Raw genomic sequence first — 19,364 nt, 5'->3', positions numbered from 1 at the left:
CCTTCTTCATTCCTACAGTAAGCTATTTATCATTGTACACATTTCTTACACTGATAATTTATCAAATATTTTCCAAAATATTGTGTTGGAACGTGCCAGATCCATGGACAGACTATGATTAGGTTGGCCCATCATATCCTACCCATGTGTTCAGCATCTTAGGCTTCTTAAACACCAATTAAAAGAGAAATACTAGAATCAGAGGGAAACAATAAATTTAATTATTTTCTTCTTATTATTAATTGTTATCAAATTATTACCCTCTAATAGGAGAATAAAGGGTATTCAACACTATACCTTGTGAAAGAAATGAACTGTTGAGGAATTATCAATCCGTTCTGAAAAAGTATACATTTGTCCATCCAGTTGGAATCAAGAGACAGACACACAAAATGTATGGATAAATTACAGACCACTTCATTTAATTCCCCTTGGGTTGGTCTATATAGGGATGGATATATGTATATATATATATATATATATATATATATATATATATATATATATATATATATATATATATATGACTGTTTGGTGCAATGTATAGTAAAACACATATAATCTTACCTCCTCCCCAGCTCATGTCAAGGGTGAGAAATCCCTAACCCTGGAAACAAGCTAGTCAGTCTTGCTTGTCTATATCCAGGAAGTCTGAACATGTTGGCCCTCCTCTCAAGCCCTGAAACCTAAAGGAGGGAACCAATAAAATCCAGTTCCAAAGGCTGTTTCCTTTCCCTGAGCCCCCTGACCCAATGGCGAAGTCTGAAGCTTTCACTTTTTGGAGATTTCACTTTTCATACTAACCTGACACATAAACGATTAAGCTTCCTTCCTCCTATGAGGTCATTTAATATGCCCTTCAAGCCCCTGCTGCAGATCTTATTTTTCTATGGATATTTTATTGCTTTCCCCATACCCCAGTGAGTAACAAAAGAGGAAATCATTTTGAATGATGGCAACCATTTTGGTTTTTCCCTGAGAAGAGGCAGGGCTTGGATGTAATCTTGGACACTGTGTTTGCATATGAGCAGCTGTCAAGTGCAATCTTGGTAGTACTACATGATCCTGAAGATCTGTGGAGAACTGAAATCTAATATAGATTATCCCAATGTAACAGAACAGTAGAATATTCATGATTTGGAGTGTTTTTAATTGATATTCTAGAAGGATGGTATAGAGGAAGAGAACCTGCTGGAATTGTAAGAGAACAAAAGGCTCTTAATTTGCCTTTTGGTATTATAAAACTACAGAGATGTGATTATACCACCCCCTGCTTATGTCCTACTATTTGCAGTTCTAATCTCATATTATAAAGATAAACTTGGGCAAGAAGAAATGTCAAGCAAAATAAAGGGACTATTCAGTAATGTTTCAGAAAAAAACGTATTTGTCCACAAAACAAACAGATCACCTGCAGTGTGCTGGTTTAAAAGATTATAATGTTTGGAGCCTCCAGCAGTGTTGAAAAATAAATGTATTCAAATTCATGTAGCTTGTTCATTTTAAATTTACCTGGAAAATTCTTAAAGTAGAACACACAAAAATAGTTCAGAACTGAAATTGTAATATTTGTTAAAGCTCTGTGTAACCTCATTGCATATTTAATATTTTTAATTATTAAAATTATTTAATATTAACATTTGGATTCCAAAAGAAATGCTGACCTTAACATAATCAGCCTGAATTATTAGTAAATATTTTATTAATAGTGTTACATCTCTAATACCTTTTCTGATACAATTGAGTCATTTCATTTGTGAATTGAATGAAATTATTTGGGGAGCAGGGACCTTTTCAAACAACATTTCAGCTCTTTCTCAACATTATTTATCTAATTCCCCCCTCCCTTATCCCCATTTCTTACCAATTATGTTGTTACTTTTTCTTCTTGTGGGAATCCTTGGGCTTTAGCAAGAACCATAGCTAACTAAAATTCATCAGGTGAAGTTTCCATGGAATAGCTGTGCATGAATTTGCAGTTTTTTTACCAGCTGGATGTGTGTTTGCCATGCAGTTGTCTTTCTCCCGCAAGTTAAAAACAAAAGCAGGCATAATTCTGACTATTTAACAGTTAAGTATCACCTTTCCCCCTTTGAATGTAGAAGTCTCAAATGGAATATTAGCAAGCAAGAAACTTTCCAACCTTACAGGGAAATTATACCATTGAAAGGTATCCAAACAGTTATCAATGGAATGAAACTGAGGTTTTTTTAATGTAATACAAAACATGAGTTAATATTATGGTGACTCATAGGCTTGCCATTTCACGCTGGTGGGCGGGACTTTCCCGCCCCCTGGGGGCGTGCCCGGTCCCGTCCTGCCCCCGCCCCCGCCCCCACCCCCGGGTGGCTGCCCAACTCTGAGCTCCCAGGGCTGCTGCCTGCCTTCTATAGAGTGCTGCCTGTGAAATATGCCTGGAGCAACAGCAACAGGACGACTGAAACCAGCAGGGGCAGAGTCTGCTGCACTGCCCTGCCTCTATTGGCCAGCCCTCTGCTTCCTTATTTGGGCAACATCCGAGCAGGGAGGAATTTACACTCAGGCGAGCTGCTTCCCCTCTTTCTCTTTCCCCTCCTTCTCTTCTTATTATTGTTCCGTTTTTTTCTTCTCCTCCTCTTCCCCTCCTCTTCCTCCTCTCCTTTTTCTTCCTTTCTCCCCCCTCCTCATCTTCTTTTTCTCTTTCTTCCTCTCTCTAAGCCCCCCTCCTCTTCTTCTCAGGGGTCCAGGGCTTCTCAAGAAAAGGAAAAAGGCTTTGGATCTGTCCCATAAATCCCTCCTAAGTTGAGACATACCTGGGGAAAAAAGGGGATGAGGGGTTTGGGGGGGTTGGAGGGGGCAAGGAAAAGGAGGAAGGGGGGATTGCTAAGAAGGCTTGGGAGTGGGAAATGTAGTTTTCAATGGCACAAGGGGCTGCCTGTGGTCTTGCAAATGCTATGCCTGCTTGGAAGTGGGAAATGTTCTTGTAGAATTGGGGGGGGGGGGGTGTTTGGCCAGAAAGAGAAGTACATTTCAGCCTTCTGTCTAGGAATAATGCCAAAATGTCCTCCATTTTGAGCATGCCTAAGAAACATGCATTTATATTAACATTTTTTAAAAATTATCAATTTGTTCATGTGTCCTCCATTTTTAAAAAAACGTGTCCTACATTTGAAAATGCGGCCCTACATTTGTCCTACATTTGTCCCAGTTTGGAGGTCCTGCCTTATGGCAACCCTAGTGACTCAGCATGTTTTTGAAATCATAAAGTACCTCAAGATGTTTTCAAAAGCCCAATAATAATATCAAATCACTTTGTTCACCAACCATTCACTTTTTTTTTTTTGGGGGGGGGGGAGGGTGGGCAGAAAGTTAGCCAGTTCCTACCTATCAAACTGTTGCAATTGTTGGGGGAATTAAAGTTGGGTTTTATATGACAATAACTAAAAAGAAAATGATTTCAAAAGCTCTGAACATGATCCCAAATAGCATCTTTGTTTAGAGATGTTACACCAGATTTGTGTTGCTTTTAAAAACTTCAGCTTATTCAATTGGGTGTGTCAAATTTAAATGTAAAGAGTGTTATCACTGAGGTACTGTAATTGTCTTTGCATAGGAATGCCAAGTCACAAGCTGGAGACCAAGTATTCTGTTCAGAAAGGACACTCTTGTTATCAGGGAGGTCAGAGAAGATGACATTGGAAATTATACTTGCGAATTAAAATACGGACTGTTTTCTGTCAGAAGAACTACAGAATTAACAGTTACAGGTAATTTGAAATTTCTTAATATGCACTTTTGATTCTGTCTTGAATTTTACTCTCCCATTTCTTACTGATGCTCAGTCACACACAAAAAAGGTGTTCATTTTCTAGAGGGTTAGTGGAAATATTGTGTAACAGATTAATTATTAGATTACTTTTCTGATGGGTTTTACACCATTCTGTCCTAAGGTCCATTTTGCTTTCAGTCTGTTTCTCAAACGTGCAGGAATTGACCCTTGTGTTCTTCATGACTTTATGTGAGAAGCAAACATCACTGGTATGAATAATCACAAACATACCATCTCATGTCCAGGCATATCACACTGGGTATAGTATAGCTTACACTTTATTTTAGGCTGGACTGATTTATATTAATTATGAGAATTCAAACCTTTTGGTTGTATACTACCTGATGCCAGAATTCTGGATATATTAGACATTATTTTTATGAAGAAAATGCACTGTGGGAATAAAAGGGAATAGTATAGATTTTCATTTAAAATATTTTCCCACATGTAATGTAACAAAAATTAAATTCTCAGGAATAATGTACTTGGAAAATGGCTATTTGTATCACTTTTTCAACCTTTTCCTCCTCAGATCCATTTTTCTAGAAGTCTTTCAATGATAGGGGGAAATATATTTTTAGAACAATGTTATTATATTTATAGTTATGGTTTCCAGTTTGTTAATGAACAATTGGTTTACTAAAGCTGAAATTCTGTAGACAGTTGCCTGAGAGGAAATCATATTGAACTTAATAAAATTGACTTTTGAGATGACCTATGGGGGACTGGGCTGGACAGGACTTATGCTAAGGAGCAATACTAAAAATTTACAAGATACTTCAAGATTTGTGAACTGAAAAACAGAAGTGCTAAATCATGGAGAAATATAAAAAGGATTAACGAAAAAAGAAAACTTGTAGAGCTGTTTTTCAGTCCTTTAAAAAAACAATGTTTTGATACAAAAAGAGGATGACAGGCTGTGATAAATCCTTTTGGAAGCTGGGATACAAGATGTATTTGGAATTTCTAAGTTTGCTTTCTTAGGATTGTTCAGGTGAGGTACTGACCTGCACTGTAGTGAAAGTGATTTGTTTCTATTGTTCTCTTTATTAATGAACAAAACATTTAACTACTGACTCCTTGTTAGTACACTTGGAGAAACACAACTATGAATAAAATCAATCTGTTTTCTTCTTTTTTTAAAAAAAAGCAGTCATGTGATTTTATGTCATGTCAGATTACAGTGACTGTGTTTTAATAATGTATTTCATTTAAAAAGTACAAAGTCTTCTTATGTTTGTCCTTTCAGCTGAAGCCTGAGAGAATGTAAGTAAAAGCTGGAGTTAGGTATCTCTGTTTTGAATACCAGGTCATATTTGCTGAATCATTGAGTACGTCTACACAGGTCAACTAAACCCTCACTGTGGCCTGTCTACATGACACAGGGCAAGTTCTCGATTTGGGTTTGGTCTGTCTTCATGAGGGAAGGCCAGTTTCACTGCCTACCACTGCTTAAATTAGTTTTTTAAAGTTCCAGATTGTGTATGGGTATGCATGACACTTGTGCTTGTGCATTTCATTGGACATTTGATGTCTTGGTTTAGTTGTTCAACACTGCCATTCAATACAAGGGTGGATTCTGGAGTGTAGGGCCAGAGCCCTCAGTAGCAATGACATTCATGGCTGTTTATGCATGCATTCCACTCTGCCACCACTAGCACTGTCACTCTCTCTGAAATCTTAATGAGGTGCCCAGCCATGTGATCAGTGCTGGGCATCTCATTCTGACAGAGAGAGTGACTCACACCAGTGGTGGTGCTGGGCAGCAAGTGCGGACATATATGCAGAGAGCCTCCCAGCAGCGGTAACAAGGGGAATCTGGAGAAGTTTGGGGGCCAGAATACTCTAAAAGCACTCTGGGGTATTTTAGGTGGTATAGATGAATGCATAGTCAAATATTATGTAGGCCATTCAGAGAACTAGCCATGTAACTTGGTTTATTTTTGGTAGTCAGTCTCAGCCCGGTAATACTCATTTTAGCTCTTTTCTGCTGAGAATGGCAGAGGAACATTCATCCTGATTGGGCCCTTGCAAGATGTGCTGATTAGCTCTTGTAAACACTTGCATACTATCTGTACAACAAGCTACTCCACTTTGGTTGTGAAGCAAACCTTTCCTGCTGTGTATAATTGTTGAATTTATAAAAATGTGTACAGTGTGCTTTTTACAAATGTTCTCGCAACTGAGTGGATACATTCTGTTTATTCACTACAAGCTGCTGCATAGCTTGAAGAACATTCTGAATGGCATGCTTATGTAGGAAGAATTCCACATCATGCTCTTTTTCATAGAACTGAAAATGCTTCTCACATGGAGAAAGACTTATGTATGTGGATTATATCTATATGGATAGGTGTTTAAAAACTTCTTCCACTCATGCAGAAGCTTTTCCTGATATTTCACAAACAGTTTTTTTTAAAAAAAATCTAAAGTGGCATTAGACTTCTTTTTAATAATTGTTGATATGTAAGAATGTGTGGTTATGAAGTTTATTTGTTGTTTCACTGGTTAGTTACATTTTAATTTTACCTCTTCCCCAAGTTATTTAAGGGATTATATTGTTCTTTCCTCTCCACCATTACATTTATCCTTGCAATATCTGGTTGATAGTTTAGGCCAGGATTGGGAATCATGCTAGCCTCCAGATGTTGTTGGACTGCAACTTCCAAAATCCCTAAGCTGCATAAACATTTGTGAGGAATACTGGAAGTAGCAGCAAACAATATCTGGAAGACAGCACAATTCCCACCATTGGTTTAGGATAATAGGCACTGACTTGTCAAAAGTCAACCAGTGAGGTTGTGTCTCAGATCAATATCCCACTACACTGTTATAGTGTCATGCTTCTGCTTCAGAGTTCAAATTCTGTGGATGAAACAAACACATCCATCGGTCTCCTCCTTGAGAGTCCAGCTTCTGATGATGAAGCTGACTTACTCCAGCTGTGCCTTCCTCTAGCAGCCACCTGAGTGATCCACTGGGGAAGGAGGTGGGAGAGATAACACCTCAAGAAGGGAGAAGACTGCAGCATCTAGAACAAACCCAGCCCCTCCTCCACAGGTGATGTGAGAGGCTGTGTGCATGAAGCAAGGAAATGCCCTCCTGAAATATAGGCCCAGTACAGACTGCCGGAAAGCAGCAGTCTGGGGCCAATTTTAGGGCTCAGGAATGCAGAGCACCCATTGGTGCCATCATGGTGCGGCCCCATCCACATGGGGGCCGACATGTTGATACAGGCACAGTGCAGCATCCAAACATCACCGCAACGTGCATGCATCATGGGTGCACATGAGGGCACCAATGGTGCAACAGTAGTGCCCAGCGCACGGGCTTTTTAGTCCTGATGGAAGCTGAGACATTTGGTTGCTGCAGCCTCCTTGCACCATGAAAATGGCTGGCTACAGGCTACCTTTTTGAGGTGGTCTGTCAAGCCCCATAGTGTGCAAGTAGGGTGGGCTGAGTCAGCATGCTTGATAAGGCAGGGATTTTCTTCTTGTGGTTTTTGGAAACAAAGGCCTGTTACAGACTGCCAAAATAAAGCTGCTTCGGGTCTCTTTGGAGGTATGCTGTTTAAATGATGCATGCATCCTAAGAATCCAAAAGCTGCACCAAAGCTGCCCTCCAGTGCTTAGGAACGGAGTGTGGCTTTGGCACGACCTCTGGACTCTTAGGACCCATGCATTGTTTAAATAGCATACCTCCAAAGAGACCCGAAGCAGCTTTATTTTGGCAGTCTGTAACAGGCCAAACTGAGTATCTTTTTGCAGCCTGCACTTACAGTGAGACTTGAATCTGAGATTTATGATGCTGGACTGTTTTTTGAACTTGTTATCTGCTATTGTGGACTGTGTGTATGACTTTGGACCCTGAATTGTTTGATGTTAGATACTGCTTGCTCCTTTGTCTTCTGAACTCCTGGCATGCCTCCTGTTCATGCAGCATGAAGACAGGACATATAGTGTTGGACATATAGTGTTATTATTCCACATTAAATGCTATGGCTACCTCCTGTGGAATTCTAGGTTTTATAGTTTGGTGAGTTCTCAGAGCTCTCTGGCTGAGAATTCTTAATGCCCTTCCCTAAACTGAATATCCACTGGTTTCCACGGGAATATTAGCACTATAACAGTGCAGTGTGTATCAGTGGCCTTCCCACCCAGGGTGTCACTCACTGTGGGACAGGGCATCTCAGAGGTGGGGTCTCCAGGGGCAGAGCCAAAAGGGCACTCCCACCACCTCACTGCTGCGTTGTGTAGAATGATGCAATGGCAGTGAGGTGTGGGCATACCTGGCCCTCTCAGCAGCTCCAGTGTCCTTCCCAAATGGTCATGGCCACACAGACCTAGAAGGCTGCTGCCCAGCCTTCGACCTTCCAAGTCCTGTGTGACCATTTTTGCATGGGACAAAGAACATAGCAGGAGCCCCCTTGCCATGTGATGTCACTGGTGTGTATTGTGCTTTTTTTTACTTGAACCTGGCTCTCACTTCCAGATTTCTAACCACGGTGTGCCATACTCGAATTTTGCAACTATAACCACTACAATGCATTTCCTACGTAGAATCAGTATACCAGAGTAATGTCAGGGTAGATATAGCAAAGGAAATAACACCACAAAAGTGCCTCCTGTTAGAACTCAATGCAGCTTATAACACTTAAAAGAGACTTATCAAGTTTGTGTGTGTGTGTGTGTGTGTGTGTGAATAGCAGTGGTGGCATGGTGTAATGGTGAGAGCATTGTACTAGATTATGGTTTGATTCTTTGCTCTGTCATGGGAACCTACTGGGTGATCTTAGGCAAGTCACACACTCTCAGCCTTGGAATACCTCATAATAAGTTTGCCTTAGGGTCATCAAAAGTTGGAAACAAAAACAACTCCCTCTTCCAATATATACAACAAAAGTTAAAAATATAATTTAAACTCTCCATAAAATTAAACCAGTTAAATAAACATAATAGTTAAAAATGACAAATAGACAAAAACAGATACAGCCCAGTTCTACAAGACTAAGTCCCTTAATCGTTCGTCTTCAAAGGCTTGCTAGGGTGGGGGAATATCTGCCTCAGAAGAATGGCAAACAGAGTGCTAGACTAACTACAATTGTAAGGGGGTTCTTAAGCCATTGCAATGACCCTGTCCTGTGTTCCCACCAGATATAACTACGAGGGTGGTGGGGCAGAAAGAAGTTCTTTGCAGAGAATCTCAAAATATGGACAGACTCATTTGGGAAAATACATACTTTCACATAACCTGGACCTGAATGCTATAGGGCTTTAAAGGTCAGAACCAGCACTTTGAATTGAGCCCAGAAATAAACCAGCAGTCAGTGGAGATATTGCAACAAGGGAGTTTTATAGATTGTGCATGAACAGATCCACAGCATTATTTTAATTGCTTTAATTTATCTACCTGTGTACCTTGAGTTTTTAAAAGCTTTTTTAAAGCATAGCACATAATGTTCTTGAGTATATAGCTACATGCAGTGTTATATACAGAGTACTAGCATACCTTTGGTAAATGGAAAATGGTATTCCTTCCTCCTGATGATAATGCATTGCTATTGCTCTGCAGCAATATGCTATCAAGGCATCTCTAATGTAAATATATTGAAAGCATAATAAAATTCTGATTGCCTTGAAAACTTCCTGGCTTATAATAAATTATTCTATTAGGACAGAGGAAAACCTCTTATTCAGTAAAGAAACAGTAGTCATAACTGTAAATGGGACAGATAAAGTGTGATGACTTGTAACAATATGGCTCTAGCTAGATACAGCTGTATTTAACTTGTAAGAGCTTTAAAAGATCACTTCCTATTTATTAGACATTATGTTGGTTAAATGTGCTGCACTAAATGTCACAAAGTTTACACACTTTCATAAAAGAAATAGAAAAGCTATAGATCACATCACAGTGAAAATGAATTAATTGCTATTGCTACTAAGTAGGGCCAGTTAAGCTTTTAATAGTTTTGCAGCTGTCAACAGATTTGTATTTTACCTAGTTACTCCCTTAAATGTTATGATCCTTCCTGTCACATTCTTTGTTATTTTTAATTGTTAAGTTACATTGTGTTCTACAGATAAATAGAACATAATAAACTTTTTTCTTAAAGTGGATAATCAAGAGACATTTATTTATATAGCAATTCAAACTATTGATTGTAGGTACCTTACAATGCAAACACATTCAGAATCATATTTCCAGAAAACTAAACCTTTTTTAGAAAACCAAAGATATCTGCAGAAAGGTTGTGTGTGTGTGTGGGTGTGTATGTGTATGTATCCCACCATTTCCCCCCATATGGAGCCAAAACCTGCTTACAATATAAGTTTAATGAAATGTTGCTAACACAATATATAGTACAAAAGTTAAAAACAATTAATCATTAACTGAACAATCCAATTAAAACATTAATTAAAACCATGAAATACAAATTTAAATGTAGTAAAAAAATAAAGCTACAGCACACCCCTTTAAAAACACTCTTCTACTGCAACAAAAGGCAAAGAACAAAAATACATTATTAAACGTAAGATTAATCCTTAGCATTAGAGTCTAGCATTATAAAAAGGGTTGGGATAGTTAATGACATAAGTTCTGTCAGCATTGGCCAGGATACTCCAGGTACAGTCCAAAGTATCTTGGCCCCACAGCTGCTGTAACCTGCTCCCATTACCTTGGCCTCCATTTCCATATCAAGGCAGCTGTCCATCTGGGCTGCCTAGCCCATGTGCCAGTGGTGCAGGTTGTTCAGGACAAGGCACCCATTGATAATAATCTCAGAATGAGCAACCAGTGGCAGCAGATGTACCAGGCAGCCCAGCAGGATACCTGTGCAGACAACCACCACAGCATGGAAACAGAGGGTTCCAGATCTTCCCAGGTTAGTTATTGTACTCCATGGTAACCCTGTTATGCCCCAGTTCTTGTGTGGTATGTGCCGGACATCATCCACATGGCCTGCAATAAAAGCGGGGATTGGGCCATGGGTCATCCAAATTTTATACAAAATGTTTGTAATAATTTCATGCAGGAAGCAAAGTTTGCATAGCATCATACAGCAAAGAAGACACTATCTCAACTACCCAAGGACAAACACTTTGGCTTTTGAAACATTTTGAATCTCAGATTTTCAGATTAGGGATGCTCAACCTGTACTAAATTTTATTCTGTCATAGCTGCCTTTGGCCTCATACTGACAGATATATTTTTTAAAATACTGCTAGTCTTCTCATATGTTGATAAGGTTATGCTATGTCAAAAGTGTACAGCATAGGCACATTAGAACTTCCTGAACTAGTATAAGTAGTCTATGAATCACTGATCTGGAGGCAGTGTGAATAATTATCCTGATTGCTAGATGATTTCACACACTGTCTTCATGCATACAAATCTTTCTAGATGCTTTTGCATTCTTTTCATATTTCTGCAAAACTCTTTAATGAGCAATCAGGAATTCCCATACTTCCTGGTGGAAAAATAAGAGACATATTTGTAGTTGCTTTACATTTTGGAACACTTTGAACATTAATGAGTTGGAATATTTCCCTTTGAAACTAGAATTAAGTGTTGTTGGGGCAGGAGGGAGTGTGCGTGTCCATGTTCAGTGAACACATACGTTCCAGAGTACTTTGCAAAATACAAGGCATTCTTATCCATTGAAATGCTGTTCTATCCTTCAGTATAACATTCAAGACTGCAAGCAGATATGTACCTATTTACTTTGATGTAAAAACATCTGCATTCAGTAATAGCATATATCTCCTACATCTGTCAATGACATTTGACAGAATCAAACTTTTTCATTAGTGTATGCATATGGCTGTAGGCACACCACAGTGACTGCTGTCTGGAAGTATATTTACTGACCTTGTGGTAGCAAACCTTGCTGGCCTGAGTGTGCTTTAAAACTTTTACTTCTGAATGAATAGTTGAGCAGACTTGGTAAAGTTGTTGGCACTTCTTTCTTAAGCCTGGTGAGAAATAAAAGAGTGAGCTAAGAGGACCAAAAAGGAAAGCAAGTAATTAAATATCTGTCTTAAAAACAATTCTTTATTGTTATAGCTGTTAAAATGATTTCCTGTGAATATTTTTTCCTACTTTCAACAAGTATGATAGCTGTGATAGAAGGCAGAGTTAGGGGATGTTTTGTGCTGAAGTAAAAATGGTCTAATCAGGGAAGGACTAGGAGCCATGAAATGACTCAATTTTCCCCAAACAGAAAACAGTGGGCCTGAACAGACAGGCCAAAATAAAGCTGCTTCAGATCACTTTGGAGGTATGCTGTTTAAATGATGCATGTGTCCTAAGAGGCCAGAAGCCATTGGGCAAAGATGGCAGCTGGTCAAATGCTGCCATGTCAATTGCTTATCTCTAGGGGTGTTAAGATAGAATAGTTTGGATTTTTGTAGGTTGACTCTGAAGCCTGCTTTTACATCAAGGCAATGAAGAACATGTTCTAGTTCAGGGAATGATGTGTCCATGTCCTGAAGGAATACAAGAACATCATTTGTGTAAAGGTTTAATTTGTGCTCCTGTATGCCATGGAGCCAACCATGGATATTAGGATTGCTCCTATTAGAATCAGCAAGGGGCTCTACTGCAATGGCAAATAATACTGGTGAGGGCACTCTTGATTGGTGCCTCTGTGGATCTCTATCCTGGGGGCTTCTTACCTGTTAATATAAATTGTTGCTGTTGGTCCTATATAAAGGTTTTGATTAAAGCTGTGAACTGTGACCCAAAATTCATGCCTTCCAAGATCCCAAAAAGATAAGGCCAATCTAATCTATCAGATGCCTTGAGGGCATCCAAAGATAACAATGAAAGTTGAGAGTGTTAATAATTAGAATCATATATGATATTCACAGTCCTCCTAATTGCATCAGCTAATCTTCAGCCTGGAATAAAGCCAATCTGGCTATTTTGTATATAGTCAATTATAAAGGACTATGAACTGGACTAGATAAGAAAAGCTTGGCATCTTGATTAATAAGTGTGATGGACCTGCAAATGTTTTAGGAAGTGGAATGATTCTTAAAAATTTTTCCAGCTAAGTAGTGGTGAAGAGGTGAAGAGCAATTCATTATATAGGTTTACAAGGTGAGGGCACAGGTCCACAGAAAGAATTTTATAGAACTCACCTGTGAGCCTATCTGGACATGGTGATTTGGCCATTTTTGAGTTTCTAATAGTTGATTTCACATCTTGTTCTGATATTGGACAATGGACTGCACTTAATGTTTTAAGCTTCAGTGACCTAATAAAGTTCTGCATGGCTGTTCCTAATGCGTAATTCAGAGGTATATAGTGCAGTAGGAAATTTTTGGAATTCTTCTGATATCTCTTTTAATTTGGTCACAACCTTGCCATCTTATGTAAAAATGTCATGTCTGGTTTTCTTTTCTGCCTTTCTTTTGACATGATTAGCTAGAAATTTAGAGTTCTTATTGCTATATTTATAGTAGCCTTTTAAAAATAAAGAGCGGAATGAATATGTCTTGTCTAACTCTTCCAGTTCAGGTTTTGTTTTGTGCTTTGTTTGTTTGTTTGTTTGATAGCTGAGTGAAGGTGTCTGGATTTTGAAATGTTTTATGAGACTGGGCAGCAATATCTGATAAGAAAGTGATTCTTTTAGCCTCCCTATTTTTCTTTTGTATTGCCCCATTCTGAATAAAATGGCCCCTCAAAACTGCTTTGAGAGTATCCCAAAGCAGTGCTGTAGTTGGATGGACTCATGGATTCATTTACAAAAGGAGCCCTGGTGGCGCACTGGTTAAATGCCTGTACTGCAGCCATTCACTCAAAACCACAAGGTTGCGAGTTCAAGACCAGCAAAAGGGCCCAAGCTCGACTCAGGCTTGCATCTTTCCGAAGTCGCTAAAATGAGTACCCAGACTGTTGGGGGCAAATTAGCTTACTTCCTAATTAGCTTACTTGCTGTTCACCGCTATGATCTTTGGAATAGCGGTATATAAATAAAACAAATTATTATTATTATTATTATTATTAAAACTGGAGGTTTAGGAGTAGCCTGGGACTAAAGCACCAAGATTTTGTTGGGCCGAATCTAATGACCTTACTGCATTGCCCCCTGGGACATGATGGGGGGTGTGATGAAAGGGAGCGGGAGAGAACAGAATGGTTGCTATTCTACCACACAGAAGAACACCACTACTGCCACTGGAAGTTCCCATTGCTTTTTGGATACATCCCAGAGGAGGCAATTTTCTCCTCTGGGACATACCCGGAACGCAATGGGAACTTGTGGCGGCGGCTGCGGCATTCTGCTGTGCGGTAGAATTGGTGATAGCACCCATTCTATTCTCATTCCGCTTCCTTTCATCATGCCCCCATCACATCCCAGGGGGCAATGCAATAAGGTCCTAAGTTTAAGGTCCAGTTTAGGGTAATGGGTGCATGATCCAAATAAAGTATAGGCTCAGTTGTGGTTCCATCTATCTGAAATATAAGGGATTTATTCAAAAGAAACAATCAGTTCTGGAATAAGACTGATGGTTTGGGGAATAATAGGTCTAGTTCCACTCCAGTGGATAGAGGGTGCATCAGGGATCAATTAGACGCATATTGTTGTGGCTCACTTGTGCTCCAGTCCAAAAGACTGGAGTGCAGCATAATAGTGGCTTTGGGCCACTTTGGGTGTGTGCATCATGTCAACACCACACCCTCAAAGTGGCCAGAAACCATTTCTTTTGCCCTGTCTGTTCAGCCCAGCAACTGCCACACTTCGTTCCTCTCCTCCTAATTGTCTGTAGCAAAATCCCTGATTATCAGCAGCTTTTCCTGTATGAACATACTGCTTTTATTCTCAGATTTTCCTCCTCTCCATTCCCCATCCCTTCACTGCTCTTTCATTACTGTTGCAGGAAACCTATGATATTCTGTTCCACAGCCTTATAGGGCTTTAAGCTGCATGAGAGTAATTTGTAGAGAAAAGTACAGATACAGATGTAGTAGTAATGAAACACAATTAAATAAATTCTTGGAAAAGTCACAGTATAAGGAAGAACATAATGAAGATACACTCTGTGGATATTTCCTGACCACTTTCCTTTTTACTTCTCTGTTACAGTTGCATACCTGACGTTGTAGTGACCAGGTATGGGGGGGAGATGAACTTCCTTGACTTTTCCTCCTACCACCTGCCCACCCAGACCACTGAAAACCCCTCTAAAGATTTCAAGGTTTGGCATGGCTGCATTTATGCCAAACCCTGAAGGCAGCACCTTGCCCCAAAGACCTTGAGAGTCTGGTGTGGCTCCAGCCACATTGGACCCTGAAGAAAGTGCCCCCCCAAAGGTCTTGAGACTCTGGCATGGCTGGAGCCCATGCTGAACCCTGAAGGCACTGCCCCCAAACAGCAGTAAGCACTAGAGATGAGGCAATGTTGCAGCCTCTAGAGGGCCCATGCAGGGTCCTGTGTAACTGCCGGGTGAACTTCCCTTTCTCGCTCACCCAGTAGCAGTGCCAGTCCCCCTGTGTGTACCACTCCATCAGGTGATATTCCCCTCTTAGGTGTCCATGATTCAGTCTGCCCCTGTGTACCTTTAGTAATGCCATTGCTCCCTTCCCCATTTTGTAGTAAAGGACCTAGATGGTTATTCAACATCAGCTGGGGCCTTCATGCCTATGGAAGTTGCTCAGTTTTGTGCTAGAGCAGGGAGAGTGGATTCTGGGACAGAAGAATTGACTAAAGCAGCAACAAATTCTAATAATAATAATAATAATAATAATAGATTTCATTTATATCCCACCTTTCTAGAAAGATCAAGGTGGGTTACAATAGAATACATAAATAAATACATAACACACACACACAACTAAAAATTACATATCCCATTATCCCTTACCTTAAAAACTAAAATATCAACACTAAAAATACAATTTAAAATCAATTTAAAACTGGGAAGATTGGGAGAGACATTTGGCCAATGAAGGGCAATATACATAAGTTTTACATATTTTACATATTTACATCAATCTACATATTGAAATCTTCTATATCTCTGCTAGTGAATCATCACAAGAGGCATCCACTGCCACTGTTGTTTCAAATTTTTGCCTTGGCAGTCACAATGCCCACCTGTTCCTTCTACCACACATTGAGGTTCAGTTAAGAAAAAAAGCATACATACTGTTGATGAACTGAATTACCATGGCTAAAGCAATTCAAACTTCGTTTAAATTCAAACTCATCATTACAAGTATATACACTATATATATATATATATATATATATATATATATATATATACACATACATACATACATACAGAAAGGTAACTGTGTATGAAATGACTAGATTCATGACTTAAGATTCAATATAAGTCCTATACCCTTCCATTGGATTTAGACTTATTCTAAAAGGCTATGCAGGAAACCTAGTATAGCTTTTTTAATGCCATTGGTGTGCTCTGTATTTTTTCCTTTTTTTTAAAAAAAAATACAAATTCATTTTTGCATGATGCAATTTTCATAATTTAGCCATTTAATGTGGCTTTTCATATTACACCTTTTCACTTCCCAAACTCCATTTTTGTATCTGGAATCTTAAGGGTAAAGATGAGGAACAGTCATGTTTTTTTCCCTTCAACCCCCATGAGTAGCAGTACAATGGATGTTTCAAAAGCTTCCTTTTGATCAAGACATTCTGTGCTCTGCTCAAAATATTCCAATGGGTTTCTAACAGATACAAAAATAGAATTGCACTGTCTTTTGCTGCAATGCTTAATTCCAACTCAGGGACCTGGAAACAGATAGCAGTGGTAATAAAACCTTCATGAGAATGTGTAAAGCGAATGTGTGTTATGATTGTTACTCCAAACAACAGGAAATGTCTAATGGATTTTTCATCAAACATATAGTTTTTCCTAACACAAGTGATTGATGCATAATAGTAGTAATCAAAATATAAAGTAAATAAAAACAAGGGAAAAATGTAATAAGCATGTTCAACCTCTTAATACATTTCCAACAGTTTAAGGGCTTTTAAAATAGATAACCAAGTATTGTCTGTATTGCCTTGAATATTGTCTTTAAAATATCCATGTGTGCACTGATAAAAACTGAAGTAAAATAATCTTGATGAAACTAAGGCGGGTTACAGACCGCCGAAAAGCGGTGGCCTGCACCTGCCCGTTTCCCCGCCAGATCGGGGCCTCAGCAGTCAGAGCGGCAGCTGCTGAGGCCCCGATCCGCCGCTTTCCAGACCACGGTGAAGTGGCAAAATGCCGCTTCCCTGCCACCTGGAAAGGGGTGTCCTTGGGGCTCCAAGCCCCAAGGACACCCCGCAACGGCAGGGAGGAGGAGAAAGGGGCTGCTTGGCCCTTTTTTCCTTTGCGTCGCTGGGCGCAGCTGTCTGAAGGCTGCGCCCAGCGACGCAAAGCCAGGAAGCTCCTTCCGGGGTCGCGGAAAGGGCACCCTATACGTCACAACCCAATACGTCACAACCCGCCGCCTCATTTGGAGGTGGCACAGTCGTGACGTAGTGATGGTGGCAGCCATGTGGAATGGCTGCTGCCATTTTCTACACGCAAAGTGCGTACTAGGGTTAGGGGCGTCCGGAAAGGACGCCCCTTTCTAATCCTAGTACACGCTCATCACGTACTTTAAGGCCCGTTTGTAATGGGCCTAAGTATGATTACATTAGAATGTATTTTGTGCAGTGTGTTCATGATGTGCATGTGCATGTATGATCACTGAGAAATCATAATAAAAAAGAAAATGTTTATCTGATTGTACACCAGAGATGCAGCTCCTGTAAAACATAGCCATTTCCCACCCAGCTCCGAAAGTCAGTAGGAGCCACCCAGTTTCCCTGTAAGCCTAACTGATCACCACCTGCCTTAGCAGTTCTGTTTTCAATATTGATTTTTCATGCTCTGTGTGTGCATACATAAATGCATGTATAGCCCTCTCCGCCACCACTCATCTTCAAATGTAACCAACTGAACTGGAATGGTTGTACATACTCTTGTATTAAGATACTTTGTGTAGTGTTTAACAATGTATATGAAGGTATGCTTATATCTCTAAATGGATAGGGAATCTTCAAGCACTTGAGTGAAAAGTGCCTTCTCTGGATATCATAAAAGCACTGTATTTTCCTACAGTAAGTATAACTCTCACTCAGCATTGTAGGAAACTGCTGTACGTATGCAGTGTGTATGTATAAAATAGCCAAAGTGTGTGTGTGTGCGCGCGCGCATGTGTCTTGAGTAGCGAAATATGACAAGATCATTTTGATTTCCCATATATTTGTATGAAGACATTTCAAAAGCATCCCTTCACAGAATATCAAATATATCTTTGCCTAATAATCTTCCAGTTGAATTAAGGTTCCACAAAAATTAAAATAAAATCCTTTCTTAGGGCACCCATGATGCTTATTAACTAGCTTTCATAAATGTAGTTAAATGACATTCGATGTTAACGTTTCTTATTATAGCTGCAGAATTTAATTTTACTTTTATGTTTCCCTGGGGTATGGTAAACTCAACAGCAATGTCCTTTCAGTATCATTTATTATTTCCCCTCCCCTTCCCAGAAGCATAAGATAATTGGTCTATACAGCGTACAGAGTACCCTTAAGGGAATAGTTTGAGATGCTGTTTTAATAAATAAGGTGTCTCAAATGTTCATATCCAAATCCAAGGCTCAGCTTGATTGCACTACTGCTCACTGTACACTTTGTGCCCTATCTGGAGTATGTCAATAAATATGCAAATATAGGGATTACTCACCACACATCTCTAAATCTAAAAAATGTGGATAAAATTATCCAGTGTGAAAACATGCTTACCTCTGTACTCCTATGACTACTCAGTGTAAGTCTTATTGAATTCAATAGCAGGTATGTCTGAGCACATATGCCCAGCATTGCATGTGTTAACCTTTGCGCTTCTGTCCTTAGTGTTGGGCAAGTTCAATGCATCCAGGAGCGAATCCCCCTGCCCAATGCTTCTGTAGGCTACACTCCATCTCATTACTGTCTATGGATAAAATATGCTGGCATAATGTAACTACACCTGGATTTCTTTTTGAATGCCATTTGGACACACTATGTGTGTGTGCTTGTAGTAAAATCATGTGTGTGGACAGTCTCCACAGTTGGGAAGACATTTTGCAGTCCCTCACTTGTAAACTATTTTATATAGGTTGAGCTGAATTTTGAACTGCAGGAATAACAATGGCATTTGAAGAGCACAAAAGCCCTTTCTTTTAAAATGATTAGACAAATTTGCAAATATGTAAATGCATTGTGGGAATAATATCAAACAAACAAATACTTTGCAGCACCTACAGTCATGTGACTAAACAAAAACCAATATATTGAACATGTACACTTGCACCATTGTGGTCAAATAATGAAGGTCCCATGTGGCTTTCCAAACTGATTTCAGCTTGGATTCAACCAGCTATGTATGGCAGTAAAGGGGTCAAACTGGGGCAGGAATACTGAACAGTGGAGCTGGGAAACAGCCCTCATGTGCATTCAGTCTTAGATATCTGAGACTGGGACTTTTAGTTTCAG

The 19,364-nt window shown here is 39.6% G+C and overlaps 1 protein-coding gene across 1 annotated transcript in view; it reads left to right on the top strand.

Annotated features, from left to right (window-relative positions):
- IL1RAPL1 (interleukin 1 receptor accessory protein like 1) overlaps positions 1 to 19,364 on the top strand; it is a 544,731-nt gene that overhangs the window by 109,714 nt on the left and 415,653 nt on the right. Inside the window, exon 3 of the mRNA XM_042456097.1 lies at positions 3,593 to 3,746. Coding sequence (XP_042312031.1) covers positions 3,593 to 3,746 — 154 coding nt within the window. The remainder of the gene's footprint in view (positions 1 to 3,592; positions 3,747 to 19,364) is intronic.

The sequence above is a fragment of the Sceloporus undulatus genome, chromosome 3 (genome assembly GCF_019175285.1).
Source record: "Sceloporus undulatus isolate JIND9_A2432 ecotype Alabama chromosome 3, SceUnd_v1.1, whole genome shotgun sequence".
Taxonomy (NCBI): Eukaryota; Metazoa; Chordata; class Lepidosauria; order Squamata; family Phrynosomatidae; genus Sceloporus; species Sceloporus undulatus.
Note: the sequence above shows the minus strand (reverse complement) of the source record. Positions and strands in the feature narration are given on the sequence as shown.